At 46.1% G+C, this 23,026-nt stretch overlaps 1 protein-coding gene across 1 annotated transcript in view; it reads right to left on the minus strand.

The window, feature by feature from the left end:
- AHRR (aryl hydrocarbon receptor repressor) overlaps positions 1-15,582 on the minus strand; it is a 50,602-nt gene extending 35,020 nt beyond the window's left edge. Inside the window, exons 1-3 of the mRNA XM_028703845.2 lie at positions 15,271-15,582; positions 7,060-7,125; positions 1,395-1,576 (exon numbers count right to left, since the gene is read on the minus strand). Coding sequence (XP_028559678.2) covers positions 1,395-1,576; positions 7,060-7,125; positions 15,271-15,476 — 454 coding nt within the window. The 5' untranslated portion in view covers positions 15,477-15,582. The remainder of the gene's footprint in view (positions 1-1,394; positions 1,577-7,059; positions 7,126-15,270) is intronic.
- Between the last annotated feature and the right edge of the window lie 7,444 nt (positions 15,583-23,026).

Below are 23,026 nucleotides of genomic sequence, written 5' to 3' on the forward strand. Positions count from 1 at the left end.
GTTGTTCCTTTTATCTCTTGACTCCCTACTTTAGCATTCCAATCCCCTATTATGAGCAGAACATCCTTCTTTGGTGTCACTTCTATAAGGTCTTGTAAGTCTTCATAGAATTGGTCAATTTCAGTTTCTTCAGCACCAGTAGTTGGTGCATAAACTTGGATTACTGTGATGTTAAAAGGTCTGCCTTGGATTCGTATCGAGATCATTCTATCATTTTTGAGATTGCATCCCAGTACAGCTTTCACCACTCTTTTGTTGACTATGAGGGCCACTCCATTTCTTTTACGGGTTTCTTGCCCACAGTAGTAGATATGATAGTCATCCGAACTGAATTCGCCCATTCCCGTCCATTTTAGTTCACTGATGCCCAGGATGTCAATATTTATTCTTGCCATCTCATTTTTGACCACATCCAACTTACCAAGGTTCATGGTTCTTACATTCCAGGTTCCTATGCAATATTTTTCTTTACAGCATTGGACTTTCCTTTCGCTTCCATGCATATCCGCAACTGAGCGTCCTTTCGGCTTTGGCCCAGCCGCTTCATCAGCTCTGGATCTACTTGTACTTGTCCTCCGCTCTTCCCCAGTAGCATGTTGGACACCTTCCGACCTGAGGGGCTCATCTTCCAGCGTCATAACTTTTATATGCCTGTTGTCTTTGTCCATGGAGTTTTCTTGGCAGGGATACTGGAGTGGCTTGCCGGTTCCTGCTCCAGGTGGATCACGTTTGGTCAAAACTCTCCACTATGACCTGTCCATCTTGGGTGGCCCTGCACGGCATAGCTCATAGCTTCTCTGAGTTATTCAAGCCCCTTCGCCACGGCAAGGCAGTGATCCATGAAGGAGATGAATAACAATAAAAATCAAAAATCAATTAGATAATCCCCAGGGCTAGCTGGCTGAATTGGTCCTACTTGGGCCAGCGAGGAGGCCAGGGGAGAATTAGCTGTGGGGTCTCAGAGCGGGTGATCTTCATAAAAGGGGAGGGGGAGAGAAGAGAAGGGAAATAAAAAATCAGGCTGAATTCAAATTAAAGGCCAGGCGGAATAGCTCTGTCTTACAGGCCCGATGGAAGGAGGTTAAATCCTGAAGGGCCCTGGTCTCATGGGACAGAGCATTCCACCAGGTCGGAGCCAACACTGAGAAGGCCCTGGGCCTGGTGGAGGATAGTCTGACTTTCTTACGGCCCGGGACCTAACTATTCATGGACCTTAAGGTCCTCTGCGGGGCAGACCAGGAGAGGCGATTCCATAGATACAAGGGCCCTAAGCCACTAGCATCATGGAGCAGGTCCACTCTTCCTGGTAGAGGTCTGGGTAGACATGGTCTCTGAGAACTTGTGCAATATTCCCCCAGACACCAAGAAAAGATGATTACGATTTGAAGCCTTACCTTGAAAGAAGCTTTTGACTCTAAGGTAACTGACGCTGAGACGCAAGACGGAGAGTTTGTCCAGTTTAGCTATTATGTCCGGTGGGAAAGGCAGGAGACTGGCCAGGTGATCCAACTCAGCATTCAAGCGATCTCTGTGTCTCTTTGAAGGATTAGACTTCCCATTCCCATGCAGGGGCCTCCTGTTCGGGGAGAAAATGTCCTATGAAAAATCCACCGTCTTAAGCACACCGGCAATGACAGCTGCCAGTATCCGCTCTCTAATACCGAAACAGAAGTAAATGTTGGCATCCTCTATTAAGCTAAATATCAGGACTGGTCAGCCCAGCAAAACTGTCAGATAAGAACTAAGTAGGTGCAAATACCTCTTCTTTTGCTGCAGCTGAAATGAAGTTTTGGAATAACTATTTGCCCCAAAATGTTACATGTTGTTATAGGGACCAAATTTGGCTATGGCTATATTTTAGACCATTTGAAAAATGATTCTTATATAATGTGTAAATTAGGGGGGGGGGGGTCATACACAAACGGCTTGGAGTACCAGTTCTCTCAACCCAAACATTTCCACAGAAAAATCACCAACTTTGAAAGATGCTTAACTGGCAAAAATTCTCCCCGCTACCTTAATGTGTACCATCATCTCCAACTTCTTGTGTCACCAAATCCTTTCACAAACCCCTCCACTGCTCCCAGTCCCCAGTTTCTGTAGCTTCCAACAGTTATTCCATATAAAGTGATCCATTTTTTTACCTTGTGTATTTGAATTTTCTTAATATTTTGTACACTTGTTGAATGATCAAAACTAAGTTTAAATTTAAAAAAAAAATTTTAATCTCATCCTGTTTTTGAGTTATCAGGGTTTGAATTTTTTTTTAAAAAAATGACAATTTTGGCCTTGCCAGACTACACAACAACCTTAAAAACTCAGCCCAGAATTTCAAAACTAAATATACTGATCTCTTCAGAACTTCATGGGCTTTAATATGATAGGTCACATGATGTTCTTACTTTAAATTTTAAAGTTACAAAATTTAGAATTTTAAAAAGTGATTTTAAAAAATGATTAAAAATTTCCAACATTTTTAATGATTATTTAATATTTCTAAGAACTACCCTCAAAATTTCATCTTGGGATCTCAATGGGATCACATTCAAAAAAATATTTTGAATATACGTCTGCTTTATTGGGTTCTGTTTAGGATAAATGGGTCTTCTTGGAGTAAAATATAACAGAATAAACAAGACATCAAACTACAGTATCAGTTACTTCAGGCATTTCTTTAGAAAGTTATTCAATTAAAAGTAGTAGCAGTAGTAATAATAATAATAATAATAATCACTTATTATTTATACCCCACCCATCTGGCTGGGTTTCCCCAGCCACTCTGGGAGGCTCCCAACAGAATATTAAAACAGAATAAAACATCAAACATTAAAAACTTCCCTATCTGAAAATCTAGTCAGGCTTTTCTTTTTAAAATGTGTCCCAAAGCAGAGTGATAGCTTGCTGTTGCATGATAGAATTAACACTTTGAAATAATTCTTGGTTAGTACTTCATTTCATGAAGTCTGAAGATAGTCCAGTAACTTGTCTTGAGTGTTGCTGTACAGTATGAGGGAACCAGATCTTCTCCTCAACAGCACTGAGGTAAATGATGTAGAACATAATAACTTCATGAGTTTAGACAAGCACTATTCTATTCTTACCTACACTCTGACACATAAAAGAATCTTACAATAAAGTACCCCTTGGGTTAATAAAAGATATGTTTTTGCAAAATTCAGACCCAAGTTGCAAAAGCTTTGTTAGTGGTTGAAGCATAGACTGGATTCTTTAAAAATTGAGTTAGCCTCAAAATCCTTATACATTTTAAAGATAATGATAGAGAACTACTTGTGTTGAAGGAACAAGAAGAAAAGTATGGAGAAAACCTAGACTACGCTCTTATACCAATTTAAAGTCTGGCGTGTACCTTTAATATACAGGATACAAAGAGAAATTAAAAGATGCCTGCTCCTTGGGAGAAAGGCGATGGCAAACCTAGACAGTATCTTAAAAAGCAGAGACATCACCTTGCCAACAAAGGTCCGTATAGTTAAAGCTATGGTTTTCCCACTAGTGATGTATGGAAGTGAGAGCTGGACCATAAAGAAGGCTGATCGCCGAATAATTGATGCTTTTGAATTATGGTGCTGGAGGAGACTCTTGAGAGTCCCATGGACTGCAAGAAGATCAAACCTCTCCATTCTTAAAGAAATCAGCCCTGAGTGCTCACTGGAAGGACAGATTGTGAAGCTGAGGCTCCAATACTTTGGCCACCTCATGAGAAGAGAAGACTCCCTGGAAAAGACCCTGATGTTGGGAAAGATGGAGGGCACCAAGGAGAAGGGGACAACAGAGGACAAGATGGTTGGACAGTGTTCTTGAAGCTACCAACATGAGTTTGACCAAACTGCGGGAGGCAGTGGAAGACAGGGGTGCCTGGAGTGCTCTGGTCCAGGGGGTCACGAAGAGTCGGACACGACTAAACGACTAAACAACAACAACAACAAGAGAAATTGTTCACTCTATTGCCTTAAAGCAGACTGAAGCTGTTCTCTTCGTGGGCCATTTCCTCTGCTTGTTCTTCAAATCAGCACAACTTCAATTAATTACTGTTTGATGGAGCAGGGAATGTCTTTCCCCGGCCTATGCAATGGTTTTCACACCGTAGCTAGAAACAAATTAGGAACTGCTTGAGGACTCCAATTGGTGTGAAGTTGGTTGGAGAAACAACACATCAGATGGTAGTATTTTGTAACAGAGTACAGAATACATAGGGATGCGGGTGGCGCTGTGGGTTAAATCACAGAGCCTAGAACTTGCCAGTCAGAAGGTCGGCGGTTCGAATCCCCGCGACGGGGTGAGCTCCCGTTGCTCGGACCCTGCTCCTGCCCACCTAGCAGTTCGAAAGCACATCCAAGTGCAAGTAGATAAATAGGTACCACTCTGGCGGGAAGGTAAATGGCGTTTCCGTGCGCTGCTTTGATTCACCAGCTGTACGCCGGCTCCGTCGGCCAGTAAAACGAGATGAGCGCCGCAACCCCAGAGTCGGCCACGACTGGACCTAATGGTCAGGGGTCCCTTTACCATTACCTTTTACAGAATACATATGCATTTTGAGTAAGCCATATGAACACAAATTGAAAACTCAGCATTGGGAACACAGTGAGTGCAAAGCAAATGGGAGTGTGGACACAGCCTGTGTCGTCTGCAGTCAAGCCGTGGTTTTTATTTTATTTATTGCATTTATATCCCACACTCTTCTCCATGGAGCTCAAGGTGGCTTAGATCAGGGGTCGGCAAGGATTACCTTGCCTGGGCCGATTCACTCCTGCAGAGATCGCTCCATGGGCTGGATTTTCGGCTCTGAGGAAGCAAGGCCCTGCTCCGTGCTGTGCTGGTTTAGCGCAGCGAGCTGGTGGCTTGGTTCGGGGCGGCTCGTGGGCCGCAGGTTGCCGACCCCTGGCTTAGATGGTTCTCCCGCTGCTCATTTTATTTCCACAACAGCCCTGTGAGGTAGGCTAGGCTAAGAGGCAATCACTGACTCAAGATCACCCAGCGAGCTTCGTGGTCCAGTGGGGATTCAAACCCTGGTCTCCCAAGCTGTAACCACTGCACCACACGGGTGCTTACTTATTTAATTACAGGTGAATGGACAAAACAATGTTCACTTGAAATACAAGCCATGAGCAGAGGCTTAGACCTTCTTCCCACCATGACGTCCATGAAAATGGATGCCACTTCCCTGCGCTGCAGCAATACTGATGCCAATGGGATCTTTCTTCTAAGCCTCACTGCAGCACATGCAGGGTGTGTTTGCTCCTTGCAGCTGCAGGGTGGGGGTGGGTTAAACCAGGGGCAGGCAACCTAAGGCCCGGGGGCTGGATGCGGCCCAATCGCCTTCTCAATCCGGCCCATGGACGATTCAGGAATCAGCGTATTTTTACATGAGTAGAATGAGTCCTTTTATTTTAAATGCATCTCTGGGTTATTTGTGGGGCATAGGAATTCATATATTTTTTTCAAAGTATAGGCCGGGCCCCCACATGGTCTGAGGGTTGGTGGACCGGCCCACGGCTAAAACAGGTTGCTGGCCCCTGGGTTAAACTCCCTTCCCCACACTCTACATTCCCAATGAATGTTGCTCCCCCACGTCTACAAATAAAGAAAAACCACAACAAACGAGATTAAAAGGAATTCAGTTGGTGACATCCTGTGTAGTTTGGCTCTGTCATGACACTGCCCAAAGGATCTTAGTGAGGCGCACAGAATTTTGTCCACCCCTCAGAGAACTTCCATTCATAGAGTTGAAGGAATTGCAGTTAAATCTGCTTAAGTGTAATGATAACATACACAAGGCGAGCACAGAGCGTGGCTTGGGTTTCTGCTGCACTGCCACTTTGAAAAGATACATCCTCCATCAGGCTGGGACAACACTGTCCCAGTTCAGATCAGGGTAGCTCAGTCAGGAGAGTATGAGCCTCTTAATCTCAGAGTTGTGGGTTCGAGCCCAACGTTGGGGGAAAGATTCTTGCATTGCAAGGACTTGGACTAGAATCCTTGTGGACCCTTCCAACTCTCCACAGTTCTATGATTTTATGGAAGAGGGACATATTAGGCCACAAATATGTCTAAATATTTGGGCCCTTCGTTGTTTCTCGACAGAACTCGCCGGGTTCTTATGAGAGACAGCAGGGAAGAAAGAGAGCTGGCTGGCACCATCAGCTTCTTGGAGAAAGGTAGCAATATAAATGGGTTAAATAATAATAATAATAATAATAATAATAATAATAATAATAATAATAATAATAAATACCCCGCCCATCTGTCTGGGTTTCCCCAGCCACTCTGGGTGGCTTCCAACAAAATATTAAAATACAATAGTCCGTCAAACATTAAAAGCTTCTCTAAACAGGGCTGCCTTCAGATGTCTTTTAAAAGTCTGGTAGTTTTTTCCCCTTTGATATCTGGTGGGAGGGTGTTCCACAGGGCAGGTGCCACTACCGAGAAGGCCCTCTGCCTGGTTCCCTGTAACTTGGCTTCTCGCAGCGAGGGAACTGCCAGAAGGCCCTTGGTGCTGGATCTCAGTGTCCAGGCAGAACAATGGGGGTGGAAACGCTCCTTCAGGTATACTTGAATTGTGCCCAGAAACATACTGTGAGCCAATGCAGATCTCTCAGGACCAGTGTTATGTGATCCTGGCGGCTGCTCCCAGTCTCCAGTCTAGCTGCCGCATTCTGGATTAGTTGTAGTTTCCGGGTCACCTTCAAAGGTAGCCCCACATAGAGCGCATTGCAGTAGTCCAAGCGAGAGATAACTAGAGCATGCACCGCTCTGGCCAGACAGTCTGCGGGCAAATAGCGTCTCAGCCTGCGCACCAGGTGGAGCTGATAAACAGCTGCCCTGGACACAGAACTGACCTGCGCCTCCATGGACAGCTGTGAGTCCAAAATGACTCCCAGGCTGCGCACCTGGTCCTTCAGAGGCACAGTTGCCCCATTCAGGACCAGGGAGTCCTCCACACCTGCCCACCTCCTGTCCCCCAAAAACAATAAAGGTAAGTCTTATGTCAAAGGCTTATTGTGAGAAGAATAAACTGACTGGATGGGATAAATACTTAACTGTTTCTGGATGGGTTTCCGTCTTTTCCTCCCAGCATACAGGCATTCTCCTGGAGGAATCATTGTCCTAGGATGGAAGATGAAAACATATCCTTTTACATTCAGTTAAAGCAATGTTCTTCCTAAGATATGCAATTATAAAGAAGCAAATTGCTCATTAAGTTGCTAACCGGTGTTAGCTGATTTCCTAATTAATACTGCACATAACATTCATATATATATATATATAAAATAATTTATCCTGTATAGAATGGATTTTTTATAAAGCATAAATTTTTGCACTCAGTATCATCCAAAATCTGAGAAAATTATATTAAAGGTCTAACAACCTATATTTCCATGCATTATTTCCAAAGTTCCTCTCTTCTCCTAGCATAGAAAGAGACCACACGTTTGGTAAGTTGAAAATGGTTTAAAAAAGGAGACACCCAGATAGCAGGAAGCTGTTGGGAGGGAAATTGGGTCAGATTGGGTCAATCACATTTTAAAACGTGTTTTTGTTTTTTGGGGGTGCTATTGGGTTGTTGTTTTCATTTTTATTAGGTATACAGTGGTACCTCGGGATGCGAACGGGATCCGTTCGCGAGACCCATTCGCATCCTGAATAGAATGTATGGCACAACTGCACATCTGCACGGGTCGCGTTTTGCCGCTTCCGCACATGCACGTGATGTCATTTTGACCATCTGCGCACGCACAAGTGGCAAAACCCGGAAGTAACGCGCTCCGTTACTTCCGGGTCGCCATGGAGCGCAACCCGAAAAATACTTATCCTGAAGCATATTTATCCCAAGGTATGACTGTACAGTCATACCTTGGGATACAGCAGCTTCAGGTTGCGTTTTTCCGGTTTACGGACGCGCTGAAACCCAAAAGTACCAGAACGGGTTACTTCCGGGTTTTGGCAGTCGTGCATGCGCAGAAACACTAAATTGCGCTTTGCACATGTGAAAAAGCACCGAATCGCAACCCGTGTGTGGGCACATGCGGTGCTGCGGGTTACGAACGTGCTTCCCACACAGATCACACTCGCAACCCAAGCATCCACTGTATTGTGGTTTTATATCTTGATTTTATTCTGTGAACTGCCCTGAGACCCCCGGGTATAGGGAGGTATATAAATTCAATCAACAACAACAACAACAACAGCACCTCCTCCTCCTATGGATGTACAACCATCCTCCGCTGCCTCCAAGGTAAGCTGCATCCCTCCCCAGAATGTGGAAGAAGCTCTCTTTGTTCTGAGACTGGGACTTCAGAGCCACTGAGGTACAGCACCACTGGACAGATGCTGCTGCAGGGGCTTCCTGGTTTGGCCAGCGGCGGAACATATGCCCGCGCTGCCCAGAGTGGGTGCGCTCCTGGGGGGGGGGCAGGACACGGAGGGTGCCTTTCCAGGTGCGGGATAACCGCTCGGGTGCAAGGAGCTTCCAAGCCTCCCCCAGTTGCATGTCAAGGTCCCCAAGCCACCCCCTAAATAAATCACAATTCACACAGAATTTTTGTTTAAGGTTTTTGTCATAATTTTGGCCACAACTTTATTAAAATACATAATGTGAGTGGTTGCTTAGGTATTGGTTGCGACTATCTGGCCCTGCACGGGGACAGAACTGACTTCCGGATTCCAGCGAAAGCCAGTAAGGGAAAACAATATTGGGGAGAGAATGGGGCTGGGCACCATACCGTCACCCCTCCCCACATGCTCCCAGGGGCTTGCACCGCCCTAGCCCCACGCCAGGGATTCGGACAAAAGCATGGCAAACCCCTGGATTCCTTTAACGGAATTCCCTTGCAGCAGCAGCACTGGAGGGGCAGGCACTGCCAACCCTTACCCCTCCACCAACCAAATTTTAACCAATACCTAACCGTAACCTTACAAGTTGTGACGATTTGCTAGGCAGTAGGCAAAAACCAAATGGCACCAGCCAATCTGCCAAATGGACAAAATTCCTACCAGGCCCCTGCCCCAAAAGCAGGCGATCCCATGACAGGCATAGCAAGGTCAAACGCAACAGCCCTAAATTAGGGAGGGTGGGCGGGCGATCCGATGCACGCAGCAAAAGAGACTTTACCAAGCTGCGTGCCAAGAATATATAACTTTTGGGCCAATCCTCTAAATGGTAACATCAAAATCTCCCCAACAACCCAAATTGGCCCCATCACAGTCATGGCCATCCTGTTGGACCCCACTGCAATACGGGCTCCCCATGAAGGAGAACACAATCTGTCAAAATGAAGGGGGCAATGCCGCTGGCAAAGCGGCACATCTCTCCCTTCCCCCGACGCCTCGGGGTAGGCTTGGGAGTCACCCCCTTCAACGAAGACACCCGGGGAGGTCCGCCCCCACCGCCCCCCTTCCTCCGCCCCTGGGTTCGGCAACAGCCAAGCTGTGAGGGGATGCTGCTGGGCTGCTACCTGGCCATTGTAATTAAGGACTTCTGGGCTGATACCAGTGGAAATAGGATTTATTCCACTAAATCCAGAACATCCAAAGATATTAAAACAGCGCCGGTTGTGTGTTTTTTTTTTGAGACTGTGTATGTAAAATCCTAGTGGAAATTACAGAGGCTGAAAGCATGGGATGGATATAGCAAGTTGAGGTCAATCCTGGGCTTAACTTGTTTTTTTTTAATTTATATCAGACTTCTATGGTCCATTATGTCTTCCCAGTTTATTTCTTCATGCCAAATCAAACTCCTTAAATGTCTGTTCAACACTTGACCTTCAGCTTCTGTTATTCTCTCTGGGAAGGACCAGTCATAGAATTTTAGAGTTGGAAGGGAGGACAAGGGTTATCTAGTCCAGTGTTTCCCAACCTTGTGCCTCCAGCTGTTTTTGGCCTACAATTCCCATCATCCCTTGCCACTGGTCTTGCTAGTCAGGGATGATGGGAGTTGTAGGCCAAAAACATCTGGAGGCACAAGGTTGGGAAACACTGAGTCTAGTCCAACCCGCTGCAATGCAGGAATCTTTTGCCCAACCCGTGACCCTGAGATTAAGAGTCACATGTGGCATGATGATAATAACACATCATGCTGGGCACCCCCACTTCACATTCTTTTAACATATAATCGGAAACAAGCCCTGCTGAATTTAGTGGGAATCATTTCCGGTAAGTATGGGTAGCCTTGCAGGACAAGAAGGAAATCCAGTCTACGCTTCTTTGGAAGTAAGTCAGAAACTCTGGAAACTATAAAAATGAAGCTGTTCCAAGGGGTGGGGTGGGGAGCAGAGCCCCCCCCCCTTTAAAAAGCAACACTAAAAGCATTCTAAATCAAATAAAAGCAAGAAATAGGAGCATATAGAGATACAAGCCCTATTTAGGCACCCTGTTTTTAAGTGCAGTGAAAATCCTGTGAAGGAGGATTCTCACTCCAGCCCATCATCTTCTTTGACACCCCCCCCCCAACCAGCCCTCCATGAGTTGGAAGGCAAATTTCTTAACTGATCAGCCTCTTGGATCTCCAGGATCTCGAAATTTAATATAATCAAGGTTCTTAATCTTGTAAGGAAACTCCAGGCAGCTCCCTGTTTTAGGTGGCCTGGGTGAAATAAGATAATTTAACACCAAAAATAATCCATGTTCAATACCATGTTCAATACAGATGAGCCTACCCCAGGGAGACAACTGAGGGTGGGGGGACTGAGACAGCACCTCGGAGGAAGATCTTAATAGTCAAGAAATTTAGTGTGAGAAAATAGGTTCCAGCCATGCGGGAAATTTTCCAGTGCTTCATTTTTCCATTGAAAACTGTTCACTTCATTAGGAATGATGAACGGATGCCAATCACAAACAAGTATTAGGCAAGTTTTGAAGTGTTTAGCTTTGTTGGCTAAAAACAAGTAAAATAAACATGCTAAATTAGATCATTGTCCAAGACACCAGAAAATTTTCTGATGCTAACTGAAAATTTCCCAGGGCAAATTACCTTAATTTGTCATCCTTGACAATGACAAGGCGTGAATTGCCATGTAGTATTTTAGCAGCTGCACACTGGGTCACTGTCGTCATCAAGCTATCCACTACGGCTCCAAGAAATTATAGATTCAGGAAATGTGAAAGCCTCTTTAAGCATAATGGGTGTGAAAACAGCCTAACTAAACAGCCACCCCATCAAGAATCGTTGGGTGAGGAGGAATGAGATGGCATCACAATTGAAAATTATATTGTTTTTGTATTTTAGCATTTTTTATATTGTGTACACTCGATCAAGCACAAAACTTAAGTTATATTTTAAGCACGTTATAGTTTTGTAAGCTGAGCTCTATACCTACGTACAAAGACCAACATATATTTTGACATTTTGAGCAGCCATCCCAATACAGTATTTCATTTTTGAGTGCGTTTTTGTTTGTTTGTCCAGAAAGCTAGAAAGCAGGTGCGGCATTTGGGACAAGAAATGCACTCACACATCCAAATCCATATAAATATGGAACAGCGTGCACAAAAATGTAACTCAGAAATTAATCCCTATTCTCATTTTTAAGTGCAAGTATTTCCTCTTTTCTTTGCAAGATTTATGCAACTGCAATCCTGGTGCCGAAAGCCACCGAATAAACATAATCACACAATGACATCACTTGTAAGAACAGTAAAAGGACAGAAAAATGAAGAAGCCTTCTGCCCAGCAAAAATGCCGTATCAGTAACTTGTCTGAAAAACAGTTTGCCTGAACTTCCTCTCTGAAGGCGCAGCCCCAGAGGAATGTGGGAGATGCTCTTTCCAGGGGAAGGGCCTGACTCAGTGGGAGAACACCTGCTTTGTGGGCAGAAGGTCCCAGGTTAGCAAGTTCTAATCCACTATAAACTTTCTGTATTTCCTGTCTAAAAGCAGACCTGCCTTTGCATCACACACAAACGGAACGCCTGGACTGCCATTCCTTTTTGGGTGGGATTCAATCACATACTGACAACTTTAAAAGGTAAAGGGACCCCTGACCGTTAGGTCCAGTTGCGGATGACTCTGGGGTTGCGTGCTCATCCCACTCTACAGGCCAAGAGAGCCGGCGTTTGTCCACAGACAGCTTCCGGGTCATGTGGCCAGCATGACTAAGCCGCTTCTGGCGAACCAGAGCAGCGCACGGAAATGCCGTTTACCTTCCCGCTGGAATGGTACCTATTTATCTACTTGCACTTTGTGCTTTTGAACTGCTAGGTTAGCAGGAGCAGGGACCGAGCAACGGGAGCTCACTCCGTCGCCAGGATTCGAACCACCACTGTTCTGATCTGCAAGCCCTAGGCTCTGTGGTTTAGACCACAGCACCACCTGTGTCCTGACAACTTTAGGATCCACAAATAAGGTTCATCGCGCAAAAGACCTACTTCCCCCAAAGATCAGGTATTTTGTGATAAGGACACCATCAGGGCAGTGCACTAGAAAGTGTGGGTTAACACTCAGTAGAAGCACCATTGTCTAACCTCCCCAGAAACAGACCAGAACTATCAAAGAAGGTCATCTAGAAAAAAAGTGACTCTTTACATCACACCTCAGAATTTTTACAATGCAGAGGGGTTCCGGCACAAAGTCAATATGATTAGGAATCCCTGAAGATTGGAAGTTTGGAAACCACAGTAAAAGATGATGGACTATTTTCACCGACAATATTAATTTGGTGACTTCATTTTAATCATATTTCAATTGGAATTTTCTGTAGGATGAGTGTGAATGGCACTGGTGCATACTTAGTTGTGTCCATCTCATTAGAAGAGATGTTTAAGGCAATTTTCAAAAGGCTTACAATATTTACTCAAGAGAAATCTTACACAGCTTCAAAGTTAGCTTAAAATTAGCCAATTGAAGTATATAAGTTCACTTAGCTAGCAGTTTAAAAGGTTCGTCAATCGTCTAAGAGCCTGACTCACAGTTAAGTGTACTTGGATTTAATTTAATTCTGTCTGTTAATCAAAGCACTCATATGGAATTATAACTAAAATTATTTTAAATTAATTTATTAGTAAAGTATTTAAGGAATCTGTTCCAGACCAGCGGAAGTCAGCAAACTTGAGGAACTCCTATGTGTGGTTCTAAATGAAGGATGGAGAGCATTTGTGTACTGTGGCCCTGGGTCCAGGAAGTAGGTAGACTGTTCTGGAGTGGGTAACCCCCCACCCAAAGGGACGCAATCTGGGGCGCTGTAGATTCCAAGCTGCCACCGAAGGCTCCTGGGGCCTCCATGGTAGAATTGCCTATATCCACTATGGGCGTTTCATGCTTTGATAACCAGGACCAGCCCAAGACATTTTGGTAACTGAGGCAAACCACCAAATGCCTCCCTCCCCGCCAGGAAAGAAGGGGATCTACATCAGGAACGGGGCGGGGGGGGGTAATTTTCTACACTGGGAACAAGGGTGGGAGGAGACCAGCAGCGCCTCTATTGGCCAAGAGCTGGCAATGGATGGGGACAGTGTAAACCATGGGTAGGCAACCTAAGGCCCGGGGGCTGGATCTGGCCCAATCGCCTTCTCAATCCGGCCTGCGGGCGGTCCAGGAATCAGCATGCTTTTCCATGAGTAGAATGTGTGCTTTTATTTAAAATGCATCTCTGGGTTATTTGTGGGGCATAGGAATTCGTTCATTTTTTCCTTCAAAATATAGCCCGGCTCCCCACAAGGTCAGAGGGACAGTGGACTGGCCCCCTGCTGAAAAAGTTTGCTGACCCCTGGTGTAAACAAACAAATAAACAAGCAAAACTTAACTGGATTATGTAAATATAACTGCAACTCTGTGCTCAGGCAGAGCCATAGCTATGGCCCTGTTGGGGGGGGGGGGTGCAGCCAGGCTTTTTGCCCTGGGTGAAGCCTCCAGAGGGGACCATTTAGGCTCCCAGCCTGTGCGTGTGTGCGCACAAATGTGAATGAGGGTGACAAACCGGGTCTGTGACCCGGGTGGTTTCGCCCCTGGCTCAGATACTGTGGAATTTACTTCTGAGTAAATATAGATAACATTTACCTGGCTTGCATCCTGAGTTCCACATAAACAGTTTAGTCTTATTTTGAAGCAGAAGGAACTTAGAATCAGAATTTATTTGCACTAACAACCTTTTACTAGCTTACACCCCCCTCTTGAAAGTCACCTTCTCGGGCTATTGCACCATATTTTATAAAGTTGTGCAAATAGCAGGAAGCATCCTATAAATACATTTTCTCTCTTTTCGGGCCATGACCCTGAACAATAATCTGCAAGGGTTTTTACATACTCACTAGAGTAGAGCGAAAGAGAGAGCACGCAATGAGGAGAGTAAAAGTTGCAGTAAAAAAGGCAATGTGACGCATAAGCAAAGAATCATAGCTGCCAATTATTAATTTCTAAAATGAGAGATGTTTTGCGGTTTAGACCCCTTGTTCTGAAGCTCAGATGTGTCAGTGGGGAACGAAAGGCACTTCGTATATTCTCAGAGTCTCTCTTACCCTACATGTTCCCAAACTAGCATTAAAAGCCGGTTTCAAATAAGAATAAACTTCACCAATATAAATATGTTTCGAAACAAATATTACTACTGTGTCTCGCACTATCCATGTTTACCCAGAAAGAAGCCGATTTAAAATAAGACCGGGAAATACGTCCTATTTTATAATTTGAAATTCCAGTTAACAAATATTTTTAGTTTGTTGGGGGGAGGCAAAGGGTTTTGAAGGGTGAACTCTACTGCAACTCAAATCTTGCTAGTAGCAGATCGGGTTGCCGGATAAGAGACCCGGGACGGATCCTGCACCTCGGAGATCTGCACAGAAAGGAGATCCGTCTGCCATCACTACAGCAGCATTGTGGTGGGGGAAGTTGCTGCACCAGCCACTCTACCCTACTAAAGGTTCACCAGTCCTACTAAGATCGGAGGAACTTGCTGCCAGGTAATAAATGCGCAGAAATAACTCTTGGGGAAAGTTCTCCATTCAGCAACAGGGACACAGGAGCTCTTCTGCAATGGGTGGAGGGCGAAGCGCCCATTGAGCCCAATCCTGCTTGCTGAGCTGCAAAAGCCCGCGATTGCTTTCTATCGTCCAGAGACACCTGTCCAAGAAACTAGGCTTCCCAAAAACCCAAACCGCTCCTGGTTAGCAAATCTGCGGCTTTTTTTTTAGTAGCCAACAGAAAGCTGTTGCAAAGCCAGCAAGCGAAGGGCGACCCGGCCTCTTGCACCCGTGGGAATATTGCGCAGGGGATTCCTCGCCCCCTCTGCAAATCCCGAGCCCCCCGAGCTCCTTCGAGACTCACCGCACTTGGCAGCCCCGGCGATGCCCGTCTCGCCTCCCCGGGACTGGAGCCGGAGCTTTCGCCGCCGCTTCCCCTGCTGGAGCCGCGCCTGGCGGGGCCGGCGTGCAAGAGCGTGCGGGCGAGCGGAGCCTCCCTGCGATCAGCGCGGCTGCTTCGCACGCGATGTTGTCGTCCCTCCCGCTGCTGCTGCGACGCGCAGGCGGCATCGGAGGGCGCGCAAGAGCCGGACTGCGCCGCCCGAGGTCGCCGCTAACTGTCCAGGCAGAGCTTCGGCCGCGGGACTGCTCCGTCGGGCTCGGGATCGGGCCGGCCCAGAGCAAGAGCCGCAGCGGCTTCTCGGGATTTCAGGCGGGGAACATTCCCGGGCCCTTTTCCCTGGAGGAGACGGAGCGGGACCTTTCCGCCTGCAAGCGAAACTGCCCGCCCTAAGCCAGAGCAACGGGCACTCTTTATTCCGCCACACACCCAGCCGTAGAAAGGACTCTAATCATGCAGGCACTTATTTTGGAATCGATTTTATTCATGCAAAATATTTTATCACCAACGTTATTTATTTATTTTTAAATTGTGCAGGTCTATGGTAGCAAGTGCAAGAAGATCAAACCTCTCCATTCTGAAGGAAATCAGCCCTGAGTGCTCACTGGAAGGACAGATCGTGAAGCTGAGGATCCAATACTTTGGCCACCTCATGAGAAGAGAAGACTCCCTGGAGAAGACCCTGATGTTGGGAAAGATGGAGGGCACAAGGAGAAGGGGACGACAGAGGATGAGATGGTTGGACAGTGTTCTCAAAGTTACCAGCATGAATTTGACCAAACTGCGGGGGGCAGTGGAAGACAGGAGGGCCTGGCGTGCTCTGGTCCATGGGGTCACGAAGAGTCGGACACGACTAAACGACTAAACAACAACAAATGGTAGCATGTTAGCATCAACGCTAAGGACCACTTCCTTGCTGCAGGGTTGCATGAGCATAACACAGCAGAGGGAATAATTTATGTAACAGAAGATGAATTGCCCCACTCCTAAACCTCACCTTCTGTGACCACATCCCCTTTTCTCCCAGGTCCAGTATACCTGATGGAGCGTCTCCACACCTCCACCGTTCTGCCCGGACACTGAGGTCCAGTGCCGAGGGCCTTCTGGTGGTTCCCTCACCGTGAGAAGCCAAGTTACAGGCAACCAGGAAGAGGGCCTTCTCGGTGGTGGCACCCGTCCTGTGGAAAGCCCTCCCATCAGATGTCAAAGAGAAGAACAACTACCAGACTTTTAGAAGACATCTGAAGGCAGCCTTCTTTAGGGAAGCTTTTAATGTTTAACAGACTACTGTATTTTAATACGTTGTTGGAAGCCACCCAGAGTGGCTGGGGAAACCCGGCCAGATGGGCAGGGTATGTATGTATGTATGTATAAATAAATATTTCTCTCAATGTGGCCCTGATATTGGAAGTGTGGTTGGGCTGCTTCAGGTACAGAGCATTGGGGCAGCAAGGCGGGGAAGTGTTCAGCTCAGCTCTCCATGTACCCTTTCGAAATCCAGCTCAGGCCTGGCATTAGCAACTTGGCACCCTTGGGAAACCGTGAGGGCCCCAGGGCCCTTAACATTGTTATTTATTAAATTAGGTTCTGACGGCACCTTGTATGCCTCCTTCTGACAACTCCTGCAGCCAAGCTGGTGCCAAAGTCTGGGGCAGCCCAGGACCTCCATACACGCTGCCCAGACTTGTGTCCCAAGGGGGTCGCATCAGTGCTGCTAAGGCAGCAAAAACAATGCAGGAAGTAGCAGTAGCAGTTTACTGGTCTCTGCAGCCACAGCTGGTGCTGTGATTCTCTGCTGTTTGACTTCACCCCCAAAGGCACATTCCATTGTCTCTGTAGACAGATGGATGCCACCAACACATAGCTGCCAACCTTCCCTTTTTGTTGCGGGATATTCCCTTATTCCAGCGCTGTTTCCCGCTGCTATCCCGGATTGTTAGATATCCCGTAGACTGTCCCCGGGACAGGTGAGGCTGCTGATCCCTTATTTTCAAATCTGAAAGTTGACAGCTATGCACCAACAACCTTATTTTATCTTTCCCAAGGCAACACAAAGCAACTTACAACCAACCAACTTAGATACACTAAGAACAAAGCAGGTGGAAATACTTCAACAACATCCTGCCCACTTCTAAAAGGCCACAGATAGCTAAAGCCAGTGCTTTTTTTTCTAAAAAAAATGTTTAGGGGTACTCTAATTTTCCTACTATACGGGACGCGGGTGGCGCTGTGGGTAAAAGCCTCAGTGCCTAGGGCTTGCCGATCGAAAGGTTGGTGGTTCGGATCCCCGCGGCGGGGTGCGCTCCCGTCGTTCGGTCCCAGCGCCTGCCAACCTAGCAGTTCGAAAGCACCTCTGGGTGCAAGTAGATAAATAGGGACCACTTACTAGCGGGAAGGTAAACGGTGTTTCCGTGTGCTGCGCTGGCTCGCCAGAGCAGCGATGTCACGCTGGCCACGTGACCCGGAAGTGTCTCCGGACAGTGCTGGCCCCTGGCCTCTGGAGTGAGATGGGCGCACAACCCCAGAGTCTGTCAAGACTGGCCCGTACAGGCAGGGGTACCTTTACCTTTACCTTAATTTTCCTACTTGTATTGAAATACTGCCCCTCAATGAGGCCAAACATAGATTCAAAAAATGTTTTGGGGTCTGCGTCCCCCCAGAAAAAAGCACTGGTTAAAGCACAAAGACCTGGTTATAGAGGAGTTTTTGCCAGGCCCCAAAAGAAACATAATGAGGGCAGGCCTCCCTAGGGAGAGTATTCCATAAGCAGGGAGTCACCACAGAAAAGGCCCTGTTCTCATGTTGCCATCTTCTGGACCTCCCGTGGAAGGGGCACACCACTCATTTAAAGAATGAAAGAATTTGGGGCAGTGAAGGACAGGGCTGAAAGTTGATTAACAGTTGCAGTGCTCATCAGTGAACTTCCCTGCTCCAAGAGAGCTCCATCTCTTTCTGCCCACCTGCTTCCGGATGGCAGGGGCAGGTCTCCAACCATGACTGAAAAAGGAAGGGGGGGGGGAGAAAAAATTCCCAGTGAGGAACCTTAAGTGACAGCAGGAAATGAAGTGGCCCATGAGTTTGTGCATGCTGAGGGAAGCAAGCTCTGGGGGAAAGGCCAGCAGAGAACTGAAACCTCAGTCAGGAGCCATGTTGAGATCAGTTGCAAGAAGAGTTGCTCAGCGTAGAATCATAGAAGGTGGGAGGGACCTAGTCCAGCCCCATGATATGCTGGAACCTCAAGCTAAATCATCCATGACAGATGGCCATCCGACCTCTGCTTCTAAACCTTCTTGTATGTTCTCTAGAACCTACGCACGAAGCCCCTTGTCTCTCAATTCCATCTCTGCCATCTCCAGTTGTCCCTGGATTTCTATCTGATCATAAATCCATTCATTTCTTCCAGCATCCTTTGTAAGGATGTCCACTCCAACCCACCATCCACAGCTGTCCCTTTCCCCCTTACCTTCTCTTCTTCCAGCAGAAGAGGGTCCATATATTTATCCACAGGTCCTGTGCGTTCTTTAGTCTGATGTATGTCTCATCAGGGACATGGGTGGCGCTGTGGGTTAAACCACAGAGCCTAGGACTTGCCGATCAGAAGGTCGGCGGTTCAAATCCCCACGACGGGGTGAGCTCCCGTTGCTCGGTCCCTGCTCCTGCCAACCTAGCAGTTTGAAAGCACGTCAAAGTGCAAGTAGATAAATAGGTACCGCTCTGGCGGGAAGGTAAACGGTGTTTCTGTGCGCTGCTCTGGTTCGCCAGAAGCGGCTTAGTCATGCTGGCCACATGACCCGGAAGCTGTACGCCGGCTCCCTCGGCCAATAAAGCGAGATGAGCGCCGCAACCCGAGAGTCATCCGCGACTGGACCTAACGATCAGGGGTCCCTTTACCTTTACTTTATGTCTGATCTAAGCTCTTTTAATACACATCTCATCCTTTAATTCTGTCAGTCCAACAGTCTCTGCATGACCATGACAACATCAATCAATGAGGAATTCAATGTTGTTTTTGCCATATTGAATTCTATTAATCTGCTTTCAGGAACTTGTGTCTGTTCCTTTATATATGCATTCTTTTGCCACACCGGTAAGGTTCAGTTTTGTTTTCGCCGCTGAAACGGCATGTCCCCAATGGAGATTTATAGGTGATAAAAGGTTTAAAACAAATTAAGAGCTATCAATTGTATTCTTTTGAAGTCATTTCTAGAAATCAGAATACTTTAAGGAAAGTATGTCTCTAGTTGGGACGCAGGTGGCGCTGTGGGTAAAAGCCTCAGCGCCTAGGGCTTGCCGATCGAAAGGTCGGCGGTTCGAATCCCCGTGGCGGGGTGCACTCCCGTTGTTCGGTCCCAGCGCCTGCCAACCTAGCAGTTCGAAAGCACCCCCGGGTGCAAGTAGATAAATAGGGACTGCTTACTAGCGGGAAGGAAAACGCCGTTTCCGTGTGCGGCTCTGGATCGCTAGAGCAGCGATGTCACGCTGGCCACGTGACCCGGAAGTGTCTCTGGACAGCGCTGGCTCCCGGCCTATAGAGTGAGATGAGCGCACAACCCTAGAGTCTGGCAAGACTGGCCTGTACAGGCAGGGGTACCTTTACCTTTATGTCTCTAGTTATGTAACTTTTTTAGTCATAAATTATGTGGGTGTAAGTGCCATTACCCCAGGGATAGGTTGTGGCTTGGAACTGGGTGCGAGAGATGACTCAGATAAAGACAAGGGTGAAAGCTGGAATTATGAATCCATTGACATAGCAAATTGAAAGGGGAAGATAAGAGTCATCTTCAAAAATAAAGTCAGGTCAGGTTATGGCAGGGATGGGAGTCACTCATAGGGCAAGGAGGAAAGCAGACAAGTACATGCACAACACTTGAAATATGCTAGCTGTGCCCAGGTCTGAGAACCCAGAGGAAAAGGAACAAAGACAATGCCTAAAACAGGGCCAAGCGAGGATAAAGAGGAGAAAGGGCTGTAGCTCAGGGGTACAGTACACGCTTTGCATGCAGAAGGCTGCAAATGCAATCCTTAGCACCTAGAGCGGGAGTGGGGGACCAGGGCTGCCCAGATGTTGTTGGACTCCAATTTCCATCATTCTGAGCCAGCAGGGCCAATGTCAAGGATGGGATTTGCAGTCCTGGAACATCTGGAGAGCCAGAGATCCCACCCTGCATCAAAATGCACAGCTGGAAAGGAGTCCTGTCTGAAACCCTGGAGTTAACTGCCAGACATTGTAAACAATATCAACTCCGACTCAGTGTACGGTGCTTTTTGTTTGAATTTTGAATTTTACTGGTGCCATCCCTGTCATAACATTGCTACCCTGTACTGCTTTTATTGCTGCACAGTATACTTTATGGATTGGTACTTAGGATAAAAGTAAAATAAAAATGACCACAGCACAATAGGATTTTTCAGTGAGGAAACTTTCAAGATTTATTAACAACTCATGATTTATTGGAACCAATTATGTGCATATACAATTTTTCCTACTAGCAATACAATTTTTATCAGAAATCCTTCATTTTGATTACACATTATACAATAAACAAGGCACTAAAATGTACACCTAGTAGTCATCTTATTATGAATTCTTTGCTTGACTTTAGTCTCTTCCTGATGAAAATAAATATTATTAAACAGATCCTGCACCAAAAAATTCCATCATGAAACTAAGTTATATAATAAAGATCTCCTAATTCCTTAAATACATCTATATGAAGTACAAGGTCACAGTTCTGTAAACCAAATGGAGCAAAAATCCATTATTTGGAGGTGGGGGCAGTTTTCGGTATTTTCCACAATGCAGTTTAGTAAATTAATCTGCTAGAAGCAGAAACGGCTTTGGTACTAAATTAGAAGAGCTCATAGATTTCTGCACATACTTTGTGCAGACTTTGAAGTACTGTAGTAAGCTCCCCACTGAAGTGGCTGATCCCAAGAAAGACTACATGAATCTACATGAATCTGCAGAACAGGTGATCCAACCCAATCAGAACCACCCAGATACACTGTAGATGAAGTAAGAGATCATGACTGGCAAGATTAACTTTGGTCCCTGTCTGAAATAGGAAGGTCAAGTTAAGAAGGGCCACTTGTTCCCAAAGTAGGTTTTATCTCCAATAAGGAATACCCAGTAAGCAGAGGAGGGGGTTGTTCTATTTGCCTAGATAGTGGGCCAACACACGACAAACTATTTGGTCCCCTGTATCTATCTACCCAGTGTTAGTTTTACTACACTTCAGGTACAAACGTGGGGCAAAATTCTCATTTGTGTCAGCCTGGCCAGAGGTTTACGTGGGCAGAGGAGCTCTGCTCATGCAGCTAACCACTGAGTCTGTCTTGCTGGGTCAAACTGCATCTCAGCTAGAAAAAAATTCTGCAGGACTCGACTCACCACTTGAGAAGCAGAGTTCTAAACACGTATTTTACAATGGCCAGGAAAGAAAACTAAAGCTTGGTTGTTTGTGGAAAAACAAACCCGCAGCAGAAAACTCTTTTGAGTATAGGAGCGAACAATATTCTATATACTTTAAAAACTGTAATTATACCGTCAACTTTAAAGCAGTTTATTTAGGAGTATTCCACCTGATATCAGCAACAATACCCCGAAATATGTGTCTCACAGCTGCAAGGCTGCATTTCAGAATATGAACACCAATTGTTACCATCAAGAGTACACTGGAGTATATGAATGTAAAACGAGCCTGCAACAAAATGTTGTGACTCTCTCCCCTACCTGCAGCCCAGAATGTTGTAAGCCTTTAAGGACCCTTACAAGGGTTCCACAGCAACATTAGAGTACCATAAGCCTCAATCTTCCCTTTTCCCACCTACTTAAAAATAAATTCTGCCCACTTATCTGTGGATGCCCTACTAGAAGTAACTTGCTTTGCTTTTAGATAGAATTATACACTAGATTTTTCAAATACTGTACCAATTTATTTACCGTATTTGCAGATCACATTTAATAGATGCCACAGCACTCCCAGTTGTGAAATTTTTACGTATTTTCAATACGTACCTTAGATTTGCAGAATTGCTTCCAAAAGCACACTGAAGTAGTACAAACCAATAAAAAGAAGTCCTAGGCATTGTTGGTGGTGATAAAGCTGTATAAGCTAATCTGCATTGCGAGAGTACACAACAGTGATAGTGGACAGAATCCAACAGGCCTGGAGTACCAGGAAAAAAAGTTTCACTTGCATATTTCACCTTGCTTAGGGTACAGGTGTGGCGTTAATGGAGTTTTGGAAATGATGTGATGGATTTAATCACCGAGGACACTGACAGCTTATGGCGATAGCACCCTTTTAACGACAACATACTCTGTTTCTACATTTAGGCTTCATTTTCTTGGGCACAAGAAAGGGCATCCATACACACCCAACCCCTCCCCCCCCAAAATCTTGGTAAGTGGGGATTCCACATGTTGGCCTTGCTACTTGAGAAAAGGTACAAGGGTTTGGAGGACTGAGCCAACTAGATGAAACAATGTTGAGAACTACTCAGGTAGTAAACTTTAGGACCATTCCCTGATACTTCTTCTGTGCCTAGCTTGCTCTCTCTGCATTCATCCCGTGGGGTTTGCAGACATAGCTGTCAACTTACAGATTTGAAAATAAGGGACCAGCGGCCTCGAAAATAAGGGACCAGCAGCCAAAATAAGGGATCAACAATTACTTTGATGAAATACACATTTTGTTGCGTGCAAATGGCTTTAGAT

This window comes from Podarcis muralis, chromosome 13 (genome assembly GCF_964188315.1).
Source record: "Podarcis muralis chromosome 13, rPodMur119.hap1.1, whole genome shotgun sequence".
NCBI lineage: Eukaryota > Metazoa > Chordata > Lepidosauria > Squamata > Lacertidae > Podarcis > Podarcis muralis.